Source organism: Daphnia magna, linkage group LG10, assembly GCF_020631705.1.
Source record: "Daphnia magna isolate NIES linkage group LG10, ASM2063170v1.1, whole genome shotgun sequence".
In the NCBI taxonomy this organism is placed as follows: Eukaryota; Metazoa; Arthropoda; class Branchiopoda; order Diplostraca; family Daphniidae; genus Daphnia; species Daphnia magna.
In genome coordinates this window covers 7,980,691-8,007,987 of record NC_059191.1, presented here as the reverse complement: position 1 = coordinate 8,007,987, position 27,297 = coordinate 7,980,691, and the positions used below count along the sequence as shown (strand labels likewise).

The window sequence follows — 27,297 nt, the reverse complement described above, 5'->3', positions numbered from 1 at the left end:
AACGGCCATTAATTTTTGTCCAGTTTCTAAACAGACACCGTTATATTTTAACAAGTCCATGTGTTCTTCATTTAGTAAAACACAACCGAATAAAAGTGAAATTTAAAAAAATAAAATAGAATAAGAACCTTTGAATATATATTTTATTATATAATTCTCATTGGGTTTCAATTTGTGTGTTTTTTAGCTAGGCTAAATATACTACAAGAGAAAAAAAAGATGGAAACTATGCAAAATCATCGTCACAAATGGGGAGGGGGCCTGCATGTGCGCTATAACGTTGAAGCCATGAAATTGCGCAACAGCACCAAATCAAATTTTGGTAAATATAATATATATATAATTATTTTCAGCAGTGGTATATAAGTGAAATAAAAACATAGACAAGGCAAAAATTTCGTTATTATTTTTTTTTTTTCTCTTCCCTCCCTCCCTACTCCCTACTCGACAAATCCGGCCTATGACGTGATCCATAGACACGCGTGAGCAAATCAAAATGACGTGGTGCGTCACCTTTTATTTTCGGCAAAAAAAAAAAAAAAAAGGACCGAAGGTGCGCTAACACAACAAAAGAAAAATGAAGACAAAACATACTATTTTTTGTTTTGTTTTTTAAAAATTTTGGAAATATTGGAGGGAGATTTCAAAGTTACTTAATTGTTCAGTTCCTTTCATAGATATATTTCCCCTCCGCCGGATGAATTGGAAAAAAAAAAAAACGCTTAACAAACACTCAAACATTCATTCAATCTTTACGCACATTCTCTTAAGTCTCTTGCGGAACATTACTCGAATTCGGAATCGCGTCGTAAACGTAAACCAATGGACCAATATTTAATATAAAAAAAAAAAAAAAAGGAAGTTAAAGAAAAAATATGTTAAACACACACACACACGCGCAGAATCTCACGCACTACTTTGGTTAATTCCCTCTCTTATTTTTTGAATTCCCTTTTTTTTCTAATATTGAAAAAAATTGATAAAGAGTACAAGAGAAAAAGAGAAAAGTTTTCTTTTAAGGGGGGGGGGAGAGAGAGAGTAAGCGGAAATAATCATGTACATATTTTTTTGTTGTCTTTTTTTCCTTTTTTCTTTTTAATAATTGTTTGAGAGAAAGAGAGAGAAACGCATTTTGGAAAACGCCGTCAAATTCGAAAAGGCAGATTAAGGTTTATCAATCAGCACTTCCAATTTCGACTTGGTAGCGGTGGGTGAGATAATTGGCGGCATCGGCCATGTGTTCCAAACATTGATGGAGACCGAGCAAGTGCCGGCGGAATTGGTCGGCCATCCGCTCAACACATTCTTCGCCATCTGGTTCGCGTTCCGCTTCAACTCCAGAGTCTTCCGTGCTCTCGTGATCCATCAGACCCGACTCGGAGTCGCTGTCGCTGTAGCTGGCGCCTGTTCCAGACGACGATGAAGAAGAAGAAGAAGATGAAGAAGAAGATGATGATGATGAAGACGAAGAAGACGATGACGCTGTTGAAGAGGAAGAAGATGCCATCGATGTCATGGAATTGACAGACGGTCGTCGAACTTTACGTTGACTGTTGTTGTTGCTGCTTTGATTGTTGATGTTGTTATCTGTGGTCGTACGGCTGCCCCAGATCAATTCGTTTTTCAAAGAATTGAGCATTGTGTAAAGACTGTGCAAATCGGCAGATTGCATATCGCGAATCATGGCACGCGAACGACGTGGAACACGAGTGTCCAATTCAGGGTCGCTGCCCACTGGCACATCCATCAGCTTACACGGCACCATCACCGTTTCGTCCATGTTGGCAACGGCTCGAGAAAACTTTTCCATTGCAAAGACGACGCTCTGTTGCGAGAATTCGCTCGATGTATTGTCAAATGACATCGTCTTCCTCAGAGAAGAGTTCCTGTATTGATTTAAAATTAAAAAAAAAGTTAATTAAAAAACCAATTGAATGAAAGAATAAAGACAAACGCACCGACTCGAAACGTCACTACAATCACAATCGAATTTCATATCGGTACACCTTTTTTATTTGTTCAGAAAAACCTTTCTACTCGTGTAGATGTACAGCGAGAGACTGAACAGCTCGGGTCTCATCTCCTTGAGTTTTCCGTTAATACTTTGGCCAGTAACCCGAGATATCCCCAAAAACCGGTCCAAACTTCTCGGTTCAAAATCTTTTTTTTTTCCCTTTGCTGCTCTCCTTTTCAAGAATAGTACCGATTGTCCACTGGTCTAGCACGTGGGTTCTCTTGTTTCAAGGGTAGGCACGTGTAGTATTGCAAAAAAAAAAGAAAGACATCTAGCACATTCACAAAAAAAGTCATCACTGTGGCAATGACTGGGGCCATAGCAACCGATAACTTGGTGAACCCACCCAGGTGTTGGCTCGGTGCCCGTTGCTACGCGGTTACTGAAAATTTCGCGATGGATTGCCGGGTGTGGCCACGATTGAACAGAAAAACAAGTTGCCCTTTGATTTTAATGTAACGAAACACTAAGAGCACGAGCTGCGATATGTGTGTGTGTGTTGACAAAATCGGGACAAGCTGTCAAAACGAACTTATCACCTGAGTGACTCTCTATTTCTAGACGGTTCTATCCTGTAAATGAATTATCCTGTAAACTCTATTACGAAGGAAAATAAGTTTTCTTTACCTAAAATTGTTCATGAAAACAAGACTCCCGACATTTTCCTCGGGCGTAATAATAACTACGACTAACTGAGGCCACCGCCACCGCTGTGGTATGTGCATGCATCGATCCAAAGGGATCACGCCACTTTCAGTTCTCTTTTCTCATTGGTCCGAGCGGATTCACACACACACACACTCTTAAAGTCAGGCCGGTGCGTGTGCGATGCAGCGTTGCCAGCCGTGTCCAAAATGGCTTCGCACAAGTAAGTCTTCCTTTCCCCGTTTTCCTTTTAGTTTTCAGGTGAAAGCTTAACTATTCATACATACGTGTACGTGTGTGTGACAATCAAATTTCGACAGAAAAGAGAACGATGTTTGGTCGACAAAAGATAAAGCCTTCCTGTTGTGTGACTAAGCGATAAGACCAAATGATAAAACAAGATGGTACTCATCGTCTAACGAACAGGTGTTTTCAACCGAAGAATGAAAAGAAAAAACGGTGAGGCCGCGTCACGTGACTGGCCTCGATTTCTTAAGCCGAATCTCTCTCTCTCTCTTTCTTTGGAAAGTAGGACCGACTAACTTGTGGACCTGTTTTTCTCTTTTCGATCGTTTTTCTCTTTTTTTCCCCTTCGTCATGTCTCTTGTGTATAATTGACAGGTCAACTTACGTTAAAGGGGAATCGCGATGATACGAATGCCGCGACATCTTTGATCTCAAATTGGCAGTAAATAGTAAATTGAAAACCGAAATCCAGAAAGGTCGAGTCACACGATTGGGCCCACTGTCGATGTTTTTGTTGGATTGTTTTGTTCTTTTCAAAATGGTCGTCACAGAAAACACACTACAAGGGGGAAGAAAAACACCTGTACAACGAAACGAAATATCGTATTTCGATCAGAGTCAACAGCTCTGTCCGAGTAGGTCCACTCGAATGAAACGACTTGGCTAAGGTAACGGTGATTTTCCCTCTTGTGTCAGTGCTGCTATAGTCCCATCGGCGCGTGAAAGTTTCCTCCCTCTCCATACCTCCTCCCACCTGAGACAGCGGTGGCGCTGTTGCTGGCTACTTACCTATGGCCCAAAAGCAGCCAAGCCCCTCTCGACTCGTTTTCCCTTCTTCGGCGATTTCCAAAACAGCGTCTTCCCTTCCTTTCGAAAACTCAAATCCAAATCTTTTCGATTTCTTAAGGGTAAAAAAAAAAAAAAAAAGAAAAGAAAAAGGTCTTCAAAAAAAATGTCAGTTCTAAAAAGAGGGAAAAAAATAGAATAAAACAGGTTCTTTTAGTTAGTTTTTCCTAGTACCCTGTAAAAACCTTCTCTTCCTCCTGGGCTTGTTGTTGACCCGAAAAATTTACCTAGCCCAAAATTTTTTCAATTTTAGTGGAAGTTGAATGACCCATTCCGGATATATGTGTACGGATAAGAGTGTACGATATGTTCAAGTAAAAAAAAAAAAAAAAAAACGCATTATAATAAAATAAATAGGTTGAATCCGGGTCAAAATAGGTCATGATTTTTTGTGCGGCTGGTCAGTTGCACACGTCCGCCAGTGAAAGTGGTCCGTCCTTGACGCTGTCTCGAAACACCATGCAGGTGTAAAGGTGTTCAGAGAGTTCTCTCAACAGCTCTCTACAGCTCTCTCCGGCCGCAGACGAAGCTTCTCTCTTACGGCCATTTCATTTTCAAGGACTTTTTTTAGGTCTCTCTGTGCACGTCAAACATATCCGGCCCGTAAATTATCTCATTCAACCAGAGAAAGTCTGTCACACAACAGCTGCAAATACTTCTAACTAATCAGCCAAAAATTTTGAATGAAATCTTCTTCGATATTACAATTAGTCTTAAAGAGGAAGAGAAAAAAAAAAAAGGATCCAAGGCCAGGGCTACTATGCAATAGACAAATGCAAGATGACCTCTGGACGAGCCGGAAGCGTCACTGGGATCCTTTTATAGACACAAAAGCTCCTCGGGGAAAAATCTGTAAGTTTGTTTTTTCGAACTAATCTTTTTAAAACAAAAGAAAAATTCCACAATACCTAAATAAAATAAATAAATAATATTCTTGAATATCCTGTTGGGAAAACCCTCTGTTACGGACGGTGGTAGGTAAGAGCTGGTACGAAATATTTAATGGCGGGGTACAAACAAAAAAATTCCCCTGGCAGGTAAACGACCTTAAAAAAAAAACATAATAATATCACCTGTCACGATCGTTGGTATCCATGTGATCTGCGCAGGAAGCGGCTCGACGCAGCAGACGTACTTCTTGACTAATCATCAAACGTGATTCTCTGATCCTGGGTTTGAAAAAAAGAAAGAAAGAAAACAAGTAAGTGTTACTGTCATGGCAATAAGATACAGCCACGAACAATTTGTTTGCTTTAACGTTTAAATAAACAATATACGGTTGTGAACAATCAATAAAGATAATAATTATCAGTATAGTCAATATAATCAATGGTTTGTTTGGTTTCCTGGCAACCCAGGTCTACACCCCATCATGGCGGAAGAAGGAAGCTGGCAACTTGACAAAAGAGGGCGATTGGACGAAACGAGCGAGCCACGTGATCTACACGAGTATCGATTATTATTAGAAGCCTACAGAAAGTGAAAATCTGCGAGGATACACACAGACAAAGGATTCCCCCCTAAAAAAAAAATCATGTGGTTGGGAGGCGAATTTCGCTGAACAAAGTGAAAACGCTTTCAAAGAATAAAGCAAACAACTCTCTCGAATCTTTTCCCTTCTTTTCGTGTATGTATAGTGTATGCCTAAAAGTGGAGAGAAGTTTCGATTATTAGGCACAGACTAGCTGATGCTAGCTTCAAGGCATTAACACCCCCTTTGCCCGAAAGGAACAGAAAAATGCATGAACATACAAGGTAACGGAATGAATGAATTTTTTCTTTTACAAAGACAACGAGACTTCCACCTGGAATGCTCTTGGCGGAAGGTTGAAGTTGAAAACGGCCACACACGCCCGTCGATACCTCTAGGAAAGGAGAGAAGTAGAGAACCTTGACCCACTCTCACACTTCGATTTCTTTTCTCTCTTGTCTCTTTCTCACGTATACACATACATTCGAAATGTGTGTGTGTGTGAGTGTGAGAGAGAGAGACACTCCTCCAAAATTTCCAGACACATTACATTTTCATAGCGAAATTAGGTCAGATGATTACCTAGGTATAGCCAGTTCACGGGGTCCTTCAAAGTTCTCTCTCTCCTCGTTCGTTTTCAGTCAGCTCAGACAGTCTGACGGCCGGTCTCTGTAATTTGGCAACTTTTTGGCCACTCTGACGCGGTCGTTTGCCTTTTGCTGGCCAATGTGGAAAACGAAAGAAAAGTGCCGTTGCCACACCACACATACAGCACAGCTGCTTCGTTGGCTCTCTGACTTCTCTCACAGCTGATGAGGGCGAGAAAAATCCGCCATTCTCCCGCTCTAGATACGTTGATGCCGTGTGTGTGTTCAACTGCGCCGGTGCGATCTTTATTTTTCCTTTTTTTGTTTCAGACGGCATTTTTCCCCCCATTTTCTTGCCAACAGCAATTTTCTCGCCATCTGTCGGACGCAGACTGAAATACATCTTGCCATCGCCAATTCATGTCTGATAGCCAAGAAACACGATGTGCAATATATCAGGTAAAAGAGAGCACGTTTTTTGTTTTATTTTTTGTTAGTAGGGGAAGGAGAAGGAATGATTACTCATCCAACGATGTCATCATCACGTCTTTCGTCTAACCCTACATTAACGATTCCATCGCCATAATGTGTTACACGCACGGATAGTATAGGCTACCTGCGGGAAGAGACTGCCTTTTTGACCCCATTCATCAGTACACTAAAAAAACAAAATAAGGATGTATTTTTCCGTTTGCTGTTGGTTGCAGACGTTGACCTGCAACCTATTTACGCTGTCGAGTCCAAAGTTTCTTCCAGGTGGAATGTTAAAAAGGTTTTATGTGTTTTGTTGATTTTGCTCATCGTTTTTCAGCACGAAATGACTTGGCGCTGTTCTACTAACTTCTTTCAGTCTTTGATTTCTGGGTCGTTTGAAATGCAACAGGTCAACAGGTCACAGTGAAAGTACCTCTTTTATAATATCTCCAAAAGATTTTCATTCACGAACACTTTTCCGAGACCATGGAACAGGTTCGGTTGAACTGGAAACACCAGCTTTCTTCTCACGAATTTCGACAAGACCGTGTCGCTTATTTGCATGATACTTTCACCTCATAGTGAAACCCACTATTCCACTATACAGTTTTTTTTTATCGTGTTTGCAAAAAGTCAAATATCTGTCGGTTGGACAATTCTATACGAACAGGATTTTTCATTTTGTTTACACTTTTGATTGACGTTTTTGTCCTCCTCCCATTATTAATTTTTTGAATTTAGACATTGCACTTTTCAAACGGCAATACACCGTTGTTGAATTTTGTTGGACACGCCACGACGGACCATTTTGGCTAGCCTTCTATAACGGTAAGCGGTTGAAAGACAGCCAGAAAATTTTCAATTCTCATTCGTCTTGTTTTATTTTTATGGTAAACATGTGTTGCGTCTGTTGCCCATGTTAGATGCCGTTCTGGAAGCAGAACTGGTTGGATGGCGCCGTCAAACTGCATGACCGACCACCACCACGTAAACTCTCTGTGTCATAACTGGCTATATCAAGTTAGTGAGTATGCGATAAAAACACTTAATGCTTTCTATAATCTTATCGTGTTGCTTATATCCTTGTGATAATTCATACCGACATATGGTCTCTGGCTGTTGTGTAGAAATTGTTTCAATAGCTTGGTAGACGCGGCCATACCATTTATTTCGTTGCTTCATGTTCAGCTTGAATTTATCTTGATTTACTTCATTGCAACATAACCTTATGCAACCTTGCCGACAGTTACTCGCTCTAATTCGATCAGCGATGACTAAACACTGAAAAAAAGTCGAAAGTTCCAGCTATGTACTTACATTCTAAACATTTTAAACGTCTTTTGGGCTACTTTTGAAATGTATCCATTATTTGACACGGATATGCTAGGCTACTACGGATGTACTTGATGGCTATAACACTTAACAACACTTACGTTATATGCCTCTTTAATATGAAGGGACAGATCATGTAGGACGCAATTAAGACGGGTAGCACAGTACACAGCAGTGAAAGAAGTGAATAGCGGATTAGACCACATGACTGAACAAGTAGGCTGGTCTATTGGTTACAATGTGCGGCTTCGATCTTTGAAACGTTTGCAGCAAGAGTTGGCAGCAAAAATAAGATGAAAAGTAGAAACTATTTGTTGAAGTGGCGGACGATGCACATTTCACGTTCAAATCCAGTCCATCTCGGTGCCAAAAGTCACACCCAACGGTGAGTTGAAAATAGCAATTTATTTTGATTGTGTACCAATGAAGGGTGTGTATTTCTCGCAATATACAGATCACGAAGGCAAAAATCAAAGAACAAACAACTCAACAAGATACTTTCAGATAATTCACTCTCACATCCTGCCTTCTGTTCTTAGTCGGGGTTTTAAAAAAACTCTAATTTCCGTTTTATGACATATACAATAAAGATGTATAACACGATTATGATGTTGTCGGCGGGAGCTTGGGTTATTTTTGTCAAAGTTTTGATAAAGAAAAAATCCAAATTCTGTACAGACATAATCACACCAACATACAAGCAGTCACATAACGCGTCTTTAACAAATAACATGAACAACAGTGCATACCACCGAATTAAGAAAAAAATACGATTCCAAAAATTCCGAAGAAAGTTATCGCGTAAAAAATGAAAACCTCTTAAACCTATTTTCAACACAAAATTTTCTTCGATAGTCAGCAGCGTCACCTATTTACAAAAAAAAAAAAAGAAAACAAGAGAAAACTGCCACACATGCAAACGATGGCTAATAACACGTAACGCACGATACGCAACATGTACCTTTGAGGCGATGGTGATTTAAAAAATAAAGCAATCAACCAATGTGTTTATCAACTATCAATTTCGTACCGAAATTGGCAAATTATGTTTATCAATATCAAACAACAAAAAATCAGATTGGCTTTCACGATCCGCAGAGAATTGAACTTTTTCGAAGAGAAATAAAAGAACTATAAAACACGATTTCTTTATAGTTTACTCCGATTCTGTACGCTTCTAAATGGCGGCGGCGTCTTACGAGACGAAGTTAAAGATGGAGAAAAAAAAATTTATGTAAAACTTTGTCGGATTTGAATTTTGAAAAAAAAAAAAACAGAAAAAAAGATGATTATGAAAACGCTTCAGAGCCAACCCTGGAAGGGCTGCTGTAGGCTGAGACCCGATGAAAAAGTTGGGGGGTACGCGGCGGGTGAGCCTAGTAAACCCGGTTGATGGAGCATCATTGATGGATGATGGGGATTCCTCAAGAGTAATTCTTCCTGCTGGCGATGCTGCTGGAGCAACTGCTGATACAATGCTGATGATTGTGCGTGCTCGGCCAGCGGATGGTGTGGATGAGAAGGAGGAGGTTGGAAATCGCCGAAAGCTGGCGTCATATTCAAACCGGGTGTCCCAGGACCAAAGTGATGATTTCCAGATGCTGCCGCGTATTGGTGATGGGCAGACAATGAGGAACCTTGGTGAGCCGGTGGTGGAAGACCAGACGCTGATGGTGCAGCCTGCGAAGCCCCTCTATGCCTCTCGTACAGCGAAGCTGGGAGGTTATCATTTCCTGCAACGTTATTACCGGTTCCAGTTGCCGATGACGATGACGGAGCTAGTCCTTGCACGTTGTAATTAAACGCGCTACCGGGAGCCGGAGCCGGAGCAGATTCCACAACTGCCGGGCGAGATTTTTCTCTTGGTTGAGAATTTCGGGGTTGCGGAGCGACGCTTGCATTAGGCTGCTGTTGCTGCTGTTGCGTTCGATTTGACGCCGAAGTGGAAGGTATGCTATTGTCCAGTGACAAAGATGGAGCCCAAGGAGGCGTGGGACGCGATAAAGGATTCCGGCCAAACATACTCGGATTACCAGCCAATGGATCGAGCCCACTAAACAGTAAACTTCCTCCCATATGATGATGGTGATGATGCGGATCGTAACCGAGACTGGAAGGGAACGGGTTGCTTCCGGATGCCGCACGTCCGTAAGGAGTGTTGGGCGTTGTCACTGCCGGAGCATTGGCTGGAACCTGTTCCGGACGAGTGTTCCACATGAAATTGTGATTACTCGGTTCAAAGCTGTTCAGCGCCCCTCCATGATGAAACACTTGACTAGGTCGACTTTGTGGCTGCTGAGAAGCCTGTTGATGGGAAACTTGTTGTTGTTGTGAATGTTGTTGCTGTTGGTGTTGTTGTGGCTGAGGCTGTGGCTGAGGCTGTGTCTGTGTCTGAGGCGGATGATGTTGCTGTGATGGCTGTTGCTGGGGCTGCTGGATGGGTTGTGGCTGGCCTCTGTACGCAGGATTGGCCTGAGCATAGAAAGAACCCGGTTGGTTCGAATAAGCCGCCGCTGCTGCCACCGCTGCGGCGGCTGCGTTATTGTACGTCATCATGTGAGACGGCGTGTCTTGCAAGTTACCACCCGATGATCGACTGGATGAAATGGATGTGGCAGGACTTTGGGTCATCTGTGACCCAGAAAACGCAGGGCTCGCCGAAACTAAACTGCTGGTCCGCTCAGCCGACGACGCAGCTGAAACGGATTGAGATGGGTACGAGTAGCCCATATTGGTTGTCATGGGATTTGGGATGGACTGCTGCTGCTGTTGTTGCTGTTGTTGCTGTTGTTGTTGCTGCTGTTGTTGTTGTTGATGATGCTGCTGCTGCTGCTGTTGTTGGTGATGTTGTTGTTGTTGCTGCTGCTGGGCATGACTTCGCTTGGAATGGTGCTGCTGGTGCTGCTGCTGTTGATGATGCTGATTAAATTGAGGTTGCGCAATCTCGGGGTTGGGGGCATGCGTAGCAACCGTTCCAGTTGGAATCCGGGCCACGATTTGCGATAAGCTGGCCAGATTTCCGGGTAACGGATTGGCAACATTCTGACCATAATGAGAATACTGGTTGTATTGGCCGAGATTGGACTGCGGTTCTTGTTGTTGCTGTGGTATCGATTGAGGCTGTTGTTGCTGTGGTATCGATTGAGGCTGTTGTTGCGGTGGTGCATGGTGACCTGGATGTCCTGAGCGCACACCAGAATAATCAGCTGGGCTAAAATTACTAAAATTGGTTTGTGATTGATTCATCATGCGCGGATCGTGCACCTGGGGTCCAGACTGTCGAACTGCATGAATCGGTGTAGGCGTAACAATTGGGCTGGGCGAAATGTGTGCCATTGCAGCGGTCGATCTTTTTTTGAGTGGGTATGATTCTGTTTGTTTATCCGGTTCGGCAACTAACCTATGACTAGCTTCTGACTGGAATGCCGGTTGAATATGTTGCATTGGCGCTGGCTGAGGCGGAGGGGGCTGTTGCGGCGGTGGTGGATGTTGCTGTGGATGATGCGGTTCCATCAAAGGTGGTCGAAGTGTCTCACTCTGAAGTACGTGATCATTAGGCGAATTAGGTCCGGTTCCACTGCTGTTACTATGACAGCTCGGACTTTTAACATGAATGGGCGAAGCCCCTTTTTGCATGTCTTGATAGAAGCCCACTTTGATCGGATGCAGGGGCACCGATGGGCTGAACGATTGAGTTTCAGGTGTGAGTGGAGAGCGTATTGCAGTATTATCGGCGGCTGAGTAGCGATTGTTTTGTCCACCCCAGCCACCACCTGGTGTCGAAGGCGATCTGATGCTCTCAGCAGATGCTGGCGAGTTGATACTTGCAAGGCTATCAGCCGGGCTTGATGGATCCATCAAGTGTCGGCTCTCTTCGGCAGCACTATCTTCGCTCATCACTTCCTTTTGCGTGGAAACCGGCTCCAACCTCCCAGTCGGCGGATCTTTCTTCTCTAAACGTGCATACCAGGGCAAGTCTTTATTGCCTTCCTGATGCTGTCCAACTCCTTTTTTGGCAGGTGGACCCTGATTCTTAGTTTCATGAGTTTCTGATATTTGCCGCTTAATCGGATTTTTAGGCGCTCCAAAAGCTCGAAACCAAGCAGATAGATTAGGAGTGGCACTATGCTTCACTTCGGCGACAGGTTCCGTTGCTTTCGTTTCGACAACTTCGGTAGGCTCCACTACCGGGTTCTCTTGTTCAGCTTGTTTCGCGGATTCTTCAACTTCCGCAGGCTCTTTTTCCTCTAGAGTTCGATTAGAACCTATTTCACTCAACAATACGGTGCCTAAACTCAACTGAGCTTTTTGTATGGTTTCCGTCTGTTTTTGGAGAGCGCTACTTCGACTTTCTTTAATTTTAGCTATCACAGAACTCAGTTTCGATTCATCTGGTCGGCTTACCTTCGAAACTTTGGATTTGCCTCCAGGTTGAAGACGATCAAATGCTTTGCGGACAGGTTTTTCTTTCTCTTTTGCCACATTAGGCGCACTTTTCCCATTATCCCCAATTGGAGGCGGCGGGGGTGACGGAGGTGTTTCTTTCGCCACCTTGTCACAAGGTGTCTCGAATAGGCTGTCCATCAATTTTTCCTTTTTCAGCTTCTTCTTCTTGCGTTTCATCAGCGTGTCGTGTTCTTCTTTACTCTCGACAGGCAATCGACCTTTGCTTGCCAAAATGAGTAACCCTTTCTTTTTGTGCTGCACAGACTTGTTCTTCTTAGGAGATTTGGATGGTGATGCAGACTCACTTTTCCCCCCTGCTTGCTTTCTATATTCTTCTTCGACACTCACGGAAAGTGTCTCAAACTCTTCTGCAGTCACTTTTTCGCCAGAGGAGCTGTTACCAGATGAGTACTCAGGGAATTTGGGCGTGTCGTCAAGCCATTTTTTCATATCCTTTTTCATTAGAAAAACATATTTAGCAACAATTAATTAAAGCTCATTAAAAAGTGTACTTTAAGCGTTTGTTCCGTTGCAGCTGCGAGAGCGTTCAATGCTTCAAGATTTCGACCTCCAGCAACAGGTTTCTTGATCTTGCCCTTTTTTTTATCAACCTTTTCCTGTAGCTATAAATGAATATTAGGACATACATTTCAGGCACGTAACTGATGATCACTACCTTGGGTTTGTTCGTTTTTCTGTTCTTTGAGTCAGGTTCGGAGGAATCTGGCGACGGTGTATCCCACACATCTTCAGTTTTCAGCTTGACCTTGCTGGCTGCGGTTGTAGTAGATTTAGGATTAGATCGATTACCCGATCCGGAAAAAGCCTGAGCTAGCTTCATCAGGCCTCCCCTCTTCCTCGGATCTGGAACTCCAGACTTGTGTTTCTGATGATTGGATTCATCAGACGCAGTGCTACAATCAGACTCTGAACCGCTGGGTATCGGGTCAGGTTCATAAACTGAATTGAGATATCTCGAGGACAGCACACGAAATTCATCAGCCAAGCTTTCGACCATAAACGAGTACTCTGAAATATCAAAGATAAACATTAATAGAACCGAAGGCATACTTAAATCAACACGAGTAATTACCACTTTCGGGCCCATTATATTTTTTACAATTATCAACGATTAGGTCAAAATCGGACACGAACTCGTTGACCGACTGGTAATATTTGGTGGACAACCGTTGTTCCATTTTCTCCAAGTCCATTGGCTGACTGATTTTAGTATAGTAATCTGGGGCAAAGTCCTCATCTACTGGATCAAGAAATGGCCAAGCATCTGGATGATTCTTGATTTGTTCCAGTATTTTGTACATCCCGATCTTGGCTTCATCTGTTGTTGCACTCAACCTATAGCCAGCAAATATTGGCGTAAGGAACAAACAAGTAAAGACATTTGTTTACTGGGACTTACGCCGTGACAACCCTTCGGTATTTAACTCCTCCATTCTCGAGGTGATTCACGGTAGTATCGATGACAGAAGAAAGAGAATTGTTAGTCTGTCTTCCTTTTTTACTGTTACATTTAGCTGCCGCGGTATTGTTGGTTTCTCCTGCGACGGTTGCATTTTTATTGGATTTAATTTCGAATTTTTCAGCAACATTCTTTTCGGGTCGCTCTGACTTCTTTATTGGCTTGTTTTCAGATTCTTGCTTAGACGTTTTAGGCGGTTTGTTTGAGGTAGAACGCTCCGTTTTCTCTGGGTTATGGTTTCTTTCTGACAAAGATGTCTCTTTTGATGTTTCTTTTTTGGCAGGCTTTTCCACAGTTACATCACTCTTATCCGTTTTTTCTGTGCCTTTTTCTACATATAAAACACGTTGCTATTTCTTTATTATAATATTGTCTATTACTGTATTTACCCAAAACCGACGAATCTACGCTACTGGCTCGAGTGGGAACGCTTCTTGTTGATTCAAAACTGCTAAAGAGATCCACATTATCACGAGAAATTTCGCGGAGTAGCGCACGAGTGGCTCGATCCGCTTTATTTCTTAACATCAGCCTAAATTAAATAGAAAATTTTAGTGAAAACATGCATTGGAAACATGTACTTAGCCTACTACCATTCATCCTCATCAATTTTCTTGGACTTGGACTTCGGTGGGGCTTCAGGTGGGGTAACAACAACGTCATCTTTACCGTTGTGGTCCTCGTCAGCATTTGTTTCGGAATGAAGTAATTCAGCTTGTATCGCTACCGCTACAATTCGATCTTGTTCTTCACGTTGTTGTTTTAACTTTTCGATTCGAGTTGATGCTCGACGTGGAGCGGCATCGGACATTCGCTTCCTAAGATGTGAACAATAATGTTTTTATTTTTTGAAATCAGTGGAATAAACAAATGACGGTACCTTTGTTGGCGCTCTTTTTCCGCAAATAGATTAGGGATTTCTGGCAAAAAATCCTCCTTTAAAGTACGATATAAATTTTTTTCATTTTTTGAAGTTGCTTTTGACAACGAATCACACAGTTCACTCCAATCTTCTTCCGTAAAACACGCAACCTATAGTGCAAAATATGTAATTTAGGTGTGGTTAAACGATTATTTCAGATGCCCCACAGCGTTACCGTCCATGGTCCACGTATAGGCGCGATTTCTTTGCCCAGCTTTTTCTTTCCCTTCTTTTTGGATTTCTCTACTTCTTCTTCTTCTTTAACAAGCGCATTTTCTTCCTTGTATAGCCGTGTACCATAAAAATACCAATATGCTGCTTTGTTATCATCGTAACCCAGTGGTTCAACTCGTAAACTGTCAGCCTCCAAATTTTTCAACACTTCCATCACATCATCAGCTTCTAGGCGACAATCACACAAAAAATGCAAGATTTCCACTTTAGTCCTCAAGGGAAGAAAACGAAAATCCACATCTGAATTGAATGGATTCTTCTTTCCGTCCTGGAACTTTTGTCTGAAGAGTCTTCGCAGGAACATTTGATAATTTGAGGATGTCACATCACTGGTTCCCATGCAACCATTCAACAGTCTCACAATCAAGTCCTGGATAAGACTGCTGCCCATATCCTCAGCTCCATCTGTTAAAAGAGCTTCCTCAAGTTCCTGAAATCATAATACATACATATTATTTTAACAGTTAGAACAACTGAAAAATAGTGATATGTGGAGCATCAGACAGACGACACCTTTATATGAGATCAGTAAAACTAGTACCTCAATGTCAAAATCCACAAGACTGAATGCAGCCCTAAACAATGAGCAAAAATGGGCAATGCTTGGGACCTCATACCACGACTGAATGTCTAAAAGAATAAAAATTATGATTAAGACTTTCGTTACTAATAACAACCAGGTCAAGAGATACCTTCCATTTTTACACTTGAACAGCATGTACTTGCTGTGCAACAAACTGATCAGCCTAAAAGTGAAACATGAAAAATGTCAAATTGCTTGGCTTCTCAATTTAAATAGATTCACTTTAAAATTGGCTAACGAATGAAATCGCGCGTCAGGTGTATGGGCTAATTATCTCTGACACTGCCCATAGGGAGAGAGATATGTAGATCAAATCACAAACATGTCGGAATCTTAGTGTTCACAGAACGGAGGTTGGTTGCTATTTGAAAACAACAAATGCGAGCCCAAACTAATGTTTTTTAGCGTTCTGTTTACAGGGCAACGGGAGAGTTGCACTGGGCAAAAAAATTTTCACTCTTGATCAGCGCCATATTGAAAATACTTTGATCGATAATTTGTTATTGTTATGTGCACAGTCACATCGATAGTTAACGGTATCGATATCTACATTGAAATAATCTTAGAGCGCCACCGCTAAAGCATGCTTATTTCTGGTTGCGCAGAGGAGCTACTAAAAATTTGCTAATAGATGGCGTAAAAGCGTAAACATTACGAATTCATTTTTATAATTTGTTTTGTACCACCTTTCGATGATACCATTGGTCATTGTGCCGAATGCGCGCTGACATTATGTTCACTATTTTAATAATCAAAGTAATTTGGTTTTTACCATTGATATGGGCAACTACACATTGGGTCGTCACGCAAAATGGACGAATTACTCCCCAGGTAAAAAAAATTTCATCGTTTTACATCCTGAGGAGATTTACAGTTTCTTCTAAGAAACATTACTGATTTATAAAAATGTTCAGTGTGGAACTTATTTCAAACGTTTAATCGTAAACGGGAAAAAAATGCTTAATAGGTTTTCCGTTACGACTTCCGAGTATATATAAATCTAAAGATCTAATTGGTAAAGGTTAAAGGTATTGAATAAAAAAACACCATTTGACACATGTATATTTGCAGTACATACATTTAAATCAACATACTTAGAAATTGAATAAAAAAATATAATGTTTCTCTGCAAAAGCACTTGTTGCAGTAAATTTTATTGCCTTCTTTCATCTAGATGGATTCAATATTTCAACTGGAGAAGTCACATGACTTAATGGCTCTTTTAGCTCAAGAAGATCGTACAGCCAGAGCCGAACTCTTACGTGAAGAGCTTTTTCAGAAGAAAGTTGAATTTGAACATCGTGAAGATAAAGATAGTGGAGCACTCATTGAAGAAAAGCTTTATGCTACAGACCCAGATTGCTTAAAAGTGGGACGAAAAGTCACCTCAATGGCAATTTTCGAATCAACTCACTCTGATTTTGAATTATACAATATCAACTTTAACAATGACATGCTGTTAACTGAGGTTGGCAATTTGGAACCAGATTGCTCCAAACCTCCATTGGATTTCTCCATGTGCACTTTTGAACATTTGACAGGATTACAAAGCCGGTTAGGCCTGACAATGGAACCGGAAGCAAGTTTGGAGAAATTCATCCCAGCCAATATGGATCTCAAATCTTTTGCCAATTGGATTGTTTTCAGTTTACAAAGGAATAGTACCTCATGGTTATCGTTTAATCTTGCCACTCTGTACTACCGCATTGTCGGAAATGCTGCCCAGGCGCTTGAGTGTAGCCGAAGAGCTCTTCTGTTTAGCACGAAGGAGATGAAAACTATAGCTTTAGTCAACATGGGTAACATTTTGACCCACAGTCATCAGCAAGAAGATGGAATTATCGTACTGCATGCAGCTGTTGATCACAACCCAAGTGATCCAATTGCGCATTACACGCTTGCGAACAGCTATGCCCTCATAGGTGATTTGAACAGGTGTGTTTTCATATCTATTTAAGTGAAAAAATTCTCAATTTATTTGAACATTAAAAATGATTTACGTTGAAGGTAGTTATCGCATAAACCTAAAACAATTTATAATTCTTAGGTCGGTTCTTTGCTACGAAAATGTTTTGAAGCTGAAACCTGATCTCAAAATGGCTATCAGAAAAATGCACGGCATCCAGTGCTTATCCAAATTGGAAAAAGCCCTAGAAACCCAGCATAAGTTAGCTCACATTAGTCATGAAGAGGCAGTTCTTCATTTTCTATACGAACATGAATTTTGTTTTTTAGCGTTTTACAGCATACATTAACAGAATTAAAGGAACAGCAACGCAAGTTCGAGGAATGGAACCAGCTGCAAGAAAAGATAGTGAGTGCTCAAGCCACAGTCGGACAACGACTTCGCAGTCAACTAGAATACCAAGAATTTCGTTTCCGTACTACGAAATCTCCTCCACGTAAATAGATAATTTTTCATTCGTGTTTTCAATCTAGCTTTTTAAAATCTAAATTCATTATATTATTCACAGCTGTGCAGGACTGTGAACAGTATGAAGAAGATGGATTCATGTTTTTTCAATGCAATATTAAAACGGACATGTCGACTTTAGAGACTTGGGGCTCAGCAATGATGGATTTACGTAACCGTCTGGTCGACTTTCAGACGCAAACTGACAAGATTGTCGATCTTCTTAGCTTGCGTAGTATAGCCAATCAGTCATCACTTACAGGCGAACTAAACCCGTCTTTAACTGGCGCTGGTCCTGTAGCGTCTTCTTCCGTAAGATCAGGGAGATCTACATCATTTCAGTTTGATCGCAGTGATTTGGATGAAATGGAAACGATGCCTCGTCCGCTTACTGAATCCGAGTTGCAACGCTGCCCGTCACTCAGCTTACCCAAAATTGACCATATGCCAACTGTATTGCTGCTGCCGGAATCTACTGGATTAGAGTACTTTACACTAACGCTTGCTCTAAGAGACATTCTCAATTTATCCATTTCGACAGTGTTGTGAGTTTACTTAACGAACGGATTGGTCTTCGCATAGATGAGGATCACCCTTTACCTTGGTATCCGCCCATTTGTGAGAAACATCCGTTGAAATTACTACCCTACGATGAGGTGATTGTTACATTCTTTCAAATTCGATAAATAACTTAGTTAATTCTCAATTAAAAGATGTCATCGATCAAGTCTCGCAATGAGCACAAAAAACGGTTGAGAGACGTGATAATTCAGCGACATCTGCTCAGTTACGCTAGGAGTGACGTGGATCAAATGTTGATTAAAGATGGTGACGACGATATTCAGTCGACAGCAGCGCTGGCACAAGTGGGACAGCGTATCCTTACAGCACTACGAAATGTTAGCTAATTTCTCTTTATCCAAGTACTCTCTCTCAATGAGCTATTTTTATTGCTGCAGAAAATTGGCCCTTCATGGCTTCTGCATACGCTGGCAGCTCTGTATTGGCGCGGCCATGGAAGAGCGTCTAATGGCATCGAATGTTTCCGCCAAGCCCTGAATTCCGTGCCAGAGCAGCAACGCCATATTCCGCTTACCAATTTAGCTGGTCTGTTGTTGAAAATGGGTCAAGTGAACGACGCATTATCTTTAGCATCCGCTGCCTACCAAACAAACAGCCGAGAGCCAAAGACAAACTACTTATTGGGTCTACTCCATCTACATTTCAACAACCACTCAGTTGCCGTTAAGCATTTTGACCGCGCTCTTAAAATTGATCCGGATTCTGCCCCAGAAATTGAGCATTACAGGTTAATGGCAGCGTGTCACGCAGTCGAAAAAGAAACCGCCCAGCACCTGCAATGCCAAGGAGTAAATACAGTAACATTTAATCAATATTTTTGGATTTATGAACATATGTTATGGCAATTTTCCTGCAGGATTTAGGTTCAGACACAACGTATAGGACAGTTCTGCGCTGTAGCAAGACGGAAGAAAACGAGGAATCGGAGAGCAATTGCGAAGCGGAAGTTCAGGGTCATACATCCAACCCAGCTAGTTTGGAAGTAGCCGCCATAGCAGATACGGACGATGATTTCTTAATCGACTCGATTGTCAATGAACAGAAATTCATAAACTTCGAGCTCTGTATAACAATATTTATCCTTTTTTTTTTTTTTTTAAGCCATCTATTTCATTCATTCTGCTTAATACAGTGCAGGAAGAATCTCTACCTGAAGGACTGTTACGAATGGGAAAAGTACTACCTCCTCTGCCTCTCACACTACAGCAATGTCAGGGGCATCGTATACGTCTTCGATCGCAGTTTACCTCCACCTGGCTAAGCGTTGCAGCCAAAAACATTGAGTAATGCATACTGATCCCTGCAGGTTTTCATTATGATTTAACTGAAATGTTTTGTTCTTTTTAGTTTTAAAAGCATGTTGCCAAAAAGCGTGCCCTCTAAAGCCCTTGTAGAGCCTGTTTGTAATGCCTCTTTTCCCGTCACTATGGCGACATTTGATCATCTTACTGGCGTTCGACATCGTGATAAAATTGACTACCGGGCTGAGAGCGCCCTAGAAGAAGCCCTGAATGCCCTAATATTTGACAAAGAGAGAATCGATTCGGAAGAAGTGGCGCGCTATTTGACCTACGCTCTAAAAAACGTAGGGAACCAAGTTTATCAGCTTGTGACATATCGATTGAACAGTATATATATATATATATATAATTTTTTTAGAATGCAACATCTTGGGTATTGACCACAGCTGCGTCTCTCTACTGGCGAGTTAAAGGTCATGTAAAAAATGCCATTGATTGCCTTCGAATTGCCCTGCATCACGCGCCGTACGATTTCAAAGATATTCCCTTAACCAGTTTAGCCAACATTCTTCATAGGTATACCACGGACTTCGTATTCTTACCGAATAAGTAGATTATTTTATCAAAGAAACAAAAAAAAAACATTAACAAAAGAACAAGAAGAAAAATAAGTTATAAAACCAACCAAATTTTATTTGTTATTTGAATTTTTGAAATGCAGATCTGGTTTACACAATGACGCCTTGGTGGCGGCCTACATGGCGTTGGAAATCTCACCGACATTTGTGGTTATTCACTTTACAGCGGCCAACATCCACGCAGCTCGGGTTAGTTCTTCGCTCCGATTTAATAGATTCTAGCTGACTAACACTGGAATTGTTTATGGTGCAGGGTGATGTTGCCAGAGCATTGTCTTTTTATCAGTCAACATTGGCTCTACAACCAAGCTTTGAGCCGGCAAGGCAACAACTGATCGAACTCCAGTGCAAACAACTTTTATTGGAACAGCATTCTGTAGTCTAAAAACCGGTATTATTCTAAAATGGGTATCTATTATATTAACCATATAGTTTCCACTGCCAAATTGCGTTTTGTGAACACGTTGTTTTTTTACTGTTACTTTTGAAATCTCAACTGAGGCCCCACGGATAACCGAAATTGCACACCTCTTTACACTCCGTTAACTAAGTTGTAATTTGAGACTTTTTAAAGAAAGAATCAATTCGTTTTCAGGAAATTAATGGCGGCAAGATAAATGTATGACTCAACACAGAGGAAGCAAAACAACAGACAAGATGTAAAAATGTATACTTACATTAATTGCCAATAAAACAAGAAGAATATGCTTAAAAATTGATCGAAGATATTTCCTGAATACCATAGCCGCTGTCACACGCACAAGAGTTGCCTTCCGTTAGAATTGTTCACGCCAATCTTGGGCAGTGTTCAGCAGCTGCGGTACAATAGGAAGATTGTGATCAAGGGGAATGGCTTAAAAGTCGACTGGAACTAGCCAAGGTTATGGTACAAATGAGAACTTGTGGACCTTAGCCCGGAATTTTCGTCCCTCCCCTTCTGTCTCTCATGAGCACCTGGATGACGAGGCTGTGTAACCTGATCAGCGACTCAAATAACCTTAAATGCACAGCAAACCTTCGTTTCTTTGCTCACAATCCTCGGAGAGTCTGCTGGTTTCTTATAGAGGGACAGGAGTGGAAATGTATTGAGGAAGCCGAATAAGGTTTCCATCCGCCGGAAGACTGACAGCGACTTTTGAATTTAGGTTAAGATATAGAGAGAGTTATTTTTCATCTCAAATAAATTTTACTTTTCAGCATCAGATTACTAACCAACATGGATGGGTCAGATAGAAAGAAATCTAGAATCAAGAATTATATCGCACGATAAATAAGGTAAAAGTTAAAAATAATAAAAACTAAAAAGTCAATATTTCAAATCCAAACTAGAATCCTGAATGGGTGTACCTCCGACCGACTGGCTTCAAACGTGCTGGACGTACTCGGAGAAAGTGGCAGAGTTGACCTGCTCGGCTGCTCGGTTGAAGGGAAGATGCATACACTTGGCTGTCGCAACCGGCTATTTAACGGCTGTGTGCGGCTTGATGCTCTACAATGCCATCACCTTACGAGCTTTGCTTCAGTTTTTTTGACGCAAATGAAAACCTTCAATAGGTGGGAGGGATTGCAGAACGGGTGGAAAGAAGCGACGGCTGCACCCCCATTGGGCTGTTTCTATCCGGTCTATCCATACATCTACCATATTTTCAACAAAAAAGAAAAAAGAAAAAAAAAACTACACGGGGATTGAAGGATTCCCTATGACAGGAATATTGACGTAGAAGCCTAGCGCCTCCCGGAATAGCTTGAACAGCAGTCATTCCATCTAGGTGAGTTTTTAATATTGGATTAAAACTTTCCGTTGTTCTGCCTTTGTCTGTAGAATTTTCAGTAACGGTCGAGTTTCAGATCTGACGGCATAGGTTTTTAAGACAGTTTGCTCGAATGACAGGAACTCAGAAAGTCTTATTTTGAAGTTCTTATACTTAGAAAACACAAATTTTTTTGGACATAGCATAGAATTCGAAAGGCAAATGGTGACAGCCATACTAATCCTCGAAAGAGGAAGCGACCACTTCCGGGAGGGTTAACGTGAAATTCCACTCCGCCAGCACTTACCAGTTCTCATTTTTTTTTTTTTTTTTAATTTAATTTTTTTAATTACGATGTCTCGTAATAACATATCCATCTTTATAGCTTGATCAGTTTCATTCCGCATACGAAAAAACGAAATGCAGTACTCGACGAAATGTGAAAGGTTGGCGTGAGTCCACGCGCTCAGGATTGTTATCAAGCAGAATTTTTACAAACACTTTGGCTGACGGCCAAAGCAAAAAGAAAGGAATATGTAAGTTTTACATTTGCTTCCTCTTTGATATTTGGGCAAACTAACAAGTATTATCAGCAAAGCACTCGTAAGGTTTCATTCATAAAATAGGAAGAAAGGTGCTACGGTCGTGGGGCCTCCCTCTTCACTTTTTTAATTTCTTTGTTTTCCGAAGAAACGTAGCACTACAACTGGGATCTTTTCGTCTTTTACCCTAATTTTAAGTCGAATTTCAACTGTTTCTTTTGTCGTTTTTCAGGTCATATTCGTGTATCTGGAAAAGACAATCTAGAAGCCCTACGTCTGCGTCGCATCCCGATAGGTTCCCGTATTCTACGTGACCGTTCCTAACTCGATTGAACGACGGAAACAGCAAACAGATTTTCGATTGCCTGTAAGTGACGCAAATAACCTACCACTTTATTATTTTAGTTGAGGCCCCCTTTTCAAAGATCAGAAATGATATTCCTAAAATTGTCAAATATAAATAGATGTAGGTCCATTACAAAACGAGATCGATAAGCTATTTTGGAAGGGCAGAGGGTGACGTCATAGCTTCCTTAGAGACTGCTGTCTCCGCATCGTGCCAACGTCACGTGATACTTTGAATGAATGAGATCAATGGATAGCAGGGATCGAACCTCGTGATGGGCGAGTTAAGGGGAAAATATATCTTCTTGAGTTTCCTGTTTATGCCCCCGCCCCCGCAAATGGATTTTGGAGCCGAGTTTCATCGAGGATAAAATGCTACAACAACTTAGAGCTGTACATAATTTCTGGTGTCTGTAGTCGACTTTCTTTGAATGGTAGATAATAGATGTATACACGTTTTAAACTTAACTAATAGCTTTTACTTTGATTTCAGAACTGAGATTAATGGAAAAACACACTGTGGCATTGACAACTGTAGTCACTCGTAATCCATTCGCGATCCTGGAATTTATCTTGGTAAGTTGATTATCATGCTGATTGAAATGGACACGAGAATAATACTTACTACATCACTCGCTTCACTGCAAACAATAATTTTAAGGTTGATCCAAGGTATAGTAAGATTTAAATGAAAGCGAGCTATTTTTCATCTGCTCTGTACCGCAACGACGAGGTTGTGTATTTCGTGAATTAATTGAACACTTCACTACACGATGGGCTAAAAAAATTCCATTGAAAGGATCAGAGAGAAGAAAAAAAACTAGCCAATAAGGATGGAGCGGTGGATGTTGTTTGCCATCTGCAGGCTCCGCGGTGTAGATATATATTGGGACTGGGAAGATGAGTGACATCAGCTTACGTCACTGAGATCCACCCGGACGCCTGCGTCCAAAGACCTTTATGACGTTGTGAGATCTCCATTCCTCGTGTGAGTCGCTAGGCAACGGCATTCAGTCAATGTAGCCAAAAAGAGATGAACTATTTACCTGCGTGGGTTAAATTTATAGACTTAGTATACATACTAGTCCCTCTAAGTAGACAGACGCTAGAAATTTTAAATATTTTTCAAATTTAAACTTAGCAAATAAATTAAGCATTTTTAAAATTGTAGTTTTCTTTCGTGTTGGACTTGTAGAGGGTCGGAAGGATAACTAAAACATTTAAATTTATCAAGCAATTCCGACGAAGGCAAAAAATAATTTCTCAAATCATTCCAACAAGAAATAAACATCAAGAATGGACGTTACAACTTTTTGAATCTATGCGTTTGCGTCATAAATCAATGACGTCATAATCCATAAAATGACTTCCTCTTTTTAGCGTCTTTTCTTCATTTAATTTTACTTTGAAGGAAATGCTTTCCATCAGGAGTGACCTTCTGTAGAAGCAAGGAAAACCATGGAGCAGTAAGAATAATAAAAAAAAGCATCTTTAGCATCCCATATTTCTATCATAGACTACGAAGTAGAAGACTACGATTGCCGCCATGAGGCTGAGAGGATTGGGAAAAGACATGTGCGTCCTTTGCCGTTTGGTGTCGCATCGTCGCTTTTCGGAACTTTAACTTTTTTTTTCATTTCCCTACTGATATATAGAGGAAGTTTACAACTTATACAGTTAAGAATTTTTCGGGGTTTTCAATGATTCTCGGTCCAAAATATCTACAGTTTTTATTTATATATATAAATTTTTTAATTTTTAAAATTTTAATTCATTTTTCTAAATATTGTCTCTTTTGTCTACGAATAGGCAACGTTGCAGAAAAAACCATTTTTATGTATATCCCACGCCATTATGACTGTTGGATCTCTCTGAGAAAGTTGTTCAGGTATTTCGTTAGCTCTATTAACATTTTGGTGGAGTTGTTTGATAACTATCACAATCTTATTCCTATCTTCTTAACCAAACTATTTTCCTTTTTACAATAGGTTTTTTTTTTTTTCAAAGATGTATTGACAATTCCATATCTTGATCAATGAACACATTTTGCAATGGGTTTGCAACTGTATTTTGATCTCGATAAGAACTGTGAATATTCAACTTTAATTAGAATTTCTTGTTCTTAATTTCTTCTTCTTGTTTCAAATATTTTAATGCTTGTCTTACTGTTGAATAATTGTTCATATTTTAAATGTGTTGGACAATCAAGTCAACCTTTGGGCAGCCATGTGGTCCTTTGGTGTTAATATTTTGCTTTGCTCGTCTGCTGTTTCCCCACCAGATTTGTTGGAAGTTCTTCACCAATGTGCTTGCTAATTTCTAGGAAGGGGGAGGGGGGAATCAGATAAAAATGTTCTTGAATGATTGGTACCAGTGTCAAGTTGGATCATTGTTCTATGCAAATCTTGTTGTAAAAAAAATTAATGGTAAAAAATAAGATTATCAATTAACAATATGTTTTGCTGGTAAATTTTGTTTAGCATATCAGCCCATAAGTTTTGTTTTTAATTATCAGTTGGAACAACTAAAAAAAGGTACTTTAAATTTTCAGGTGGTGGAAACTGATAGACAAAAGATGAAATATGAAAATGGCCAGAAGCTGCATAATAAACCAAGCGTGACACGCCAACTGGAGTAGCGAAAGGCAGTGAAATTATGCTCGTAAGGTGGCGTGGAACAGGATGTCTGTTCACTTTTACAGTACCAGAAGTTCTAGGTATCAGAAATGCATTATCTGCAATTCTTTTCGCTAAAACTGCCTCCTTGCATATTTCCCCTTGAATCGAAGTGTAGTAAGTTGACAAATGTTCGCCATGCAAAACGTTTCAGAGCTACATCGCTTGGGTTAAAGAATGTAAACGTTCTTTTTTTATAGAACCCCTCAGGCCCATGAATGTGAAAGGCATTGACACCAGCCAACACTGAAGTTTGGAGCCATGATTTTTCAGGTTTATCAAAAACTTGTATCGGGCAGCTACGGTATTATTCGTCGATTTCTCTGGTGATAATGTAACCCATCACATCTTTCCACTCCAACTTGTACTTGATTCGTTTTCCGAGTAGAAAATCGATTAAGCCGCGTATTGCCACCTAGATTGACATAGAGTTTTGTATAAGTTGCTCAGAATCCAAACTCGTTTTGTAACTGGCATGGGAAAGATTTTCCGCGAATCTGTCATTGATGGGACGATATCTTCAGAAATTTTCGCTGTTCAGGATGAATCCGATTTATTTCATTGGGTCGTTTTTACAGCTAACAACCTAGTCTTCATTTTCTTCCTTAACTCATTGTAAGCCCATTTCTTGGCTAGAGCTGTCTCTCATCCTAAAAATATGTTTTGCTTTGTTAATAGCAAGGCAGTCTCGCTTTTTCCATTGAACGCCCGTAGTTTTGATCTAGCAATATCGCGATCTTCTAATCGTTTAAAGTTTGGTCACGTAATCAGCTCATTCCTGTTCGCTTTAATTCAGCGCTTAAGAATTTCCCTGACTGGGTAGTGAACTCATTGGGGGTATCTTTGAATCTATTCGAGTTTTATCCAATCCGGTCAATACTTAGTCGTCCCTAACAAAAACATTAGTGTCTTAGCTGATTTTTACATCGTTTGCGACTTTTTCTCCGACTGATGGCTCCGCAATATCTGTTAGTGGGGTTTGGCACCTAGGTTCTATCCCTATTTTTACAACAACTTGTACTTGTTTCACTTTGGTTAAATCTATTTACTCGAGTCAAATCCATCCTATAATAATTCAGTTTCTCGAATGCGAGTAATTAATTTAAAAACACTTCGGGTTTCATTTTGAGTCTACACTGCTTTTCAGGACCAGATGTATGCAGAAGATAGCATAGACTATTCACTCTCACGGAGAAACGGCGAATGAATTGCATTCGACATTTCTTTAGGCTAAATTGTATTGCCAATTAACGAAAGAATTGTTTGCAGATGACAGTAAATTTGTTACGATGAAGCTTCGTGATGTCCAACTACTCAACACATGCTGCGGTGGAAGACCACACTTAGTGGAAGAAAGAGCTCTCCATCGGTGAGAGGAGATGATTTGGACTAGATGGGATACCTGTTGTCTTTAACAGTCGCACCGGCATCTGTGTTTCTGCTTCCGTTTCAGCATATTTCTATGTCGGTAGCACGTTGGGCGTATCAATGGAAAAATCATGAATGTCGATCTGAAGAAAACAAACAAAAGCGAGGTCGCAGATTCCATTTGGTAGGAGCTTGGTATTCAGTGCTTAGAGTAAAATACACGACTTTGCTAGAGAGATGTGTGCGTTAGATTGAATAAAATATGGCTAGCCGAGATGTAATTTTGGAACATTGTTTTAGCTTTAGTTTCTGTGGGTGAAAGAGTTTTAGTTTTGCCATTGGCTAATAGAAGTGGATGTAAAACATAATCACGCGCAACGGTCAAAGAATGAACTTTGCTGTTCATGAATAAAAAGATCGCTTAGTAAATAAATGTTTGAACTTGGATCAAATTTGTGAATG

The 27,297-nt window shown here is 40.8% G+C and overlaps 3 protein-coding genes and 1 long non-coding RNA gene across 32 annotated transcripts; 2 read left to right on the top strand and 2 right to left on the bottom strand.

Annotated features, from left to right (window-relative positions):
* Positions 1-125: 125 nt before the first annotated feature.
* Positions 126-5,943, bottom strand: LOC116932198 (uncharacterized protein DDB_G0271670). Of its 5 annotated transcripts, none has more exons than XM_045179786.1 (3): positions 5,805-5,943; positions 4,825-4,920; positions 126-1,886 (listed from the first exon to the last, which is right to left on the bottom strand). In XM_045179786.1, the coding sequence occupies exons 2-3, from the start codon at positions 4,899-4,901 to the stop codon at positions 1,175-1,177; spliced, it is 789 nt and encodes a 262-aa protein (XP_045035721.1). In that variant the 5' UTR covers positions 4,902-4,920; positions 5,805-5,943; the 3' UTR covers positions 126-1,174. The 5 variants fall into 5 exon arrangements, with proteins under 5 accessions (XP_045035721.1, XP_045035722.1, XP_032795892.2 ...); XM_045179787.1 differs by lacking the exon at positions 5,805-5,943 and adding an exon at positions 5,557-5,573; XM_032940001.2 differs by lacking the exons at positions 4,825-4,920; positions 5,805-5,943 and adding an exon at positions 3,291-3,560.
* Positions 3,768-8,221, top strand: LOC116932239. Of its 6 annotated transcripts, none has more exons than XR_006651822.1 (7): positions 3,768-4,065; positions 4,130-4,603; positions 4,730-4,788; positions 4,861-4,952; positions 5,110-7,111; positions 7,207-8,000; positions 8,070-8,221. It is a non-coding gene; the product is annotated as an uncharacterized LOC116932239 (long non-coding RNA). The 6 variants fall into 6 exon arrangements; XR_006651820.1 differs by having other exon boundaries at positions 3,768-4,603; positions 5,110-5,506; positions 6,140-7,111; XR_006651824.1 differs by having other exon boundaries at positions 3,768-4,603; positions 5,110-6,268; positions 7,025-7,111.
* Positions 8,029-15,761, bottom strand: LOC116932132. Its single transcript, XM_032939874.2, has 12 exons — positions 15,503-15,761; positions 15,390-15,443; positions 15,239-15,327; positions 14,639-15,127; positions 14,422-14,573; positions 14,135-14,359; positions 13,931-14,073; positions 13,482-13,872; positions 13,155-13,417; positions 12,738-13,090; positions 12,574-12,684; positions 8,029-12,514 (listed from the first exon to the last, which is right to left on the bottom strand). The coding sequence occupies exons 2-12, from the start codon at positions 15,394-15,396 to the stop codon at positions 8,918-8,920; spliced, it is 5,820 nt and encodes a 1,939-aa protein (XP_032795765.2). The 5' UTR covers positions 15,397-15,443; positions 15,503-15,761; the 3' UTR covers positions 8,029-8,917.
* A 172-nt stretch (positions 15,762-15,933) lies between these two features.
* Positions 15,934-27,071, top strand: LOC116932137 (tetratricopeptide repeat protein 17). 20 transcript variants are annotated; one of them, XM_045179774.1, is made up of 22 exons: positions 15,934-16,111; positions 16,455-17,215; positions 17,328-17,447; positions 17,516-17,682; positions 17,755-18,178; positions 18,235-18,349; positions 18,407-18,592; positions 18,653-19,072; positions 19,132-19,339; positions 19,408-19,558; positions 19,623-19,860; positions 19,935-20,092; positions 20,238-20,343; positions 20,408-20,545; positions 20,750-20,813; positions 20,900-21,429; positions 21,484-21,923; positions 22,680-22,814; positions 22,912-23,226; positions 23,286-24,680; positions 25,344-25,584; positions 25,668-27,071. In XM_045179774.1, exons 1-14 carry the CDS (start codon positions 15,998-16,000, stop codon positions 20,537-20,539), a joined length of 3,300 nt encoding a protein of 1,099 aa, XP_045035709.1. In that variant the 5' UTR covers positions 15,934-15,997; the 3' UTR covers positions 20,540-20,545; positions 20,750-20,813; positions 20,900-21,429; positions 21,484-21,923; positions 22,680-22,814; positions 22,912-23,226; positions 23,286-24,680; positions 25,344-25,584; positions 25,668-27,071. The 20 variants fall into 20 exon arrangements, with proteins under 20 accessions (XP_045035709.1, XP_045035710.1, XP_032795790.2 ...); XM_045179767.1 differs by having other exon boundaries at positions 15,935-16,111; positions 20,408-20,813; positions 20,900-21,299; positions 21,358-21,429; XM_045179762.1 differs by having other exon boundaries at positions 15,935-16,111; positions 20,408-20,813; positions 20,900-21,299; positions 21,352-21,429.
* The last annotated feature ends 226 nt before the right edge of the window (positions 27,072-27,297 follow it).

Coding starts and splice junctions, on each gene's coding strand:
- LOC116932198 (XM_045179785.1), bottom strand. CDS start 2,739: ATGCACATACCACAGCGGTGGCGGTGGCCTCAGTTAGTCGTAGTTATT. Junction 1,887..2,641: donor GTTTTCATGAACAATTTTAG/GTAAAGAAAACT, acceptor AAATCAATACAG/GAACTCTTCTCTGAGGAAGA.
- LOC116932132 (XM_032939874.2), bottom strand. Junction 15,128..15,238: donor TTGTGGATTTTGACATTGAG/GTACTAGTTTTA, acceptor TTATGATTTCAG/GAACTTGAGGAAGCTCTTTT. Junction 14,360..14,421: donor GAAAAAGAGCGCCAACAAAG/GTACCGTCATTT, acceptor TTCACATCTTAG/GAAGCGAATGTCCGATGCCG.
- LOC116932137 (XM_045179775.1), top strand. CDS start 15,998: ATGCGCGCTGACATTATGTTCACTATTTTAATAATCAAAGTAATTTGG. Junction 17,683..17,754: donor TACTACGAAATCTCCTCCAC/GTAAATAGATAA, acceptor TATTATTCACAG/CTGTGCAGGACTGTGAACAG. Junction 20,093..20,237: donor TTAGCCAACATTCTTCATAG/GTATACCACGGA, acceptor TTTGAAATGCAG/ATCTGGTTTACACAATGACG.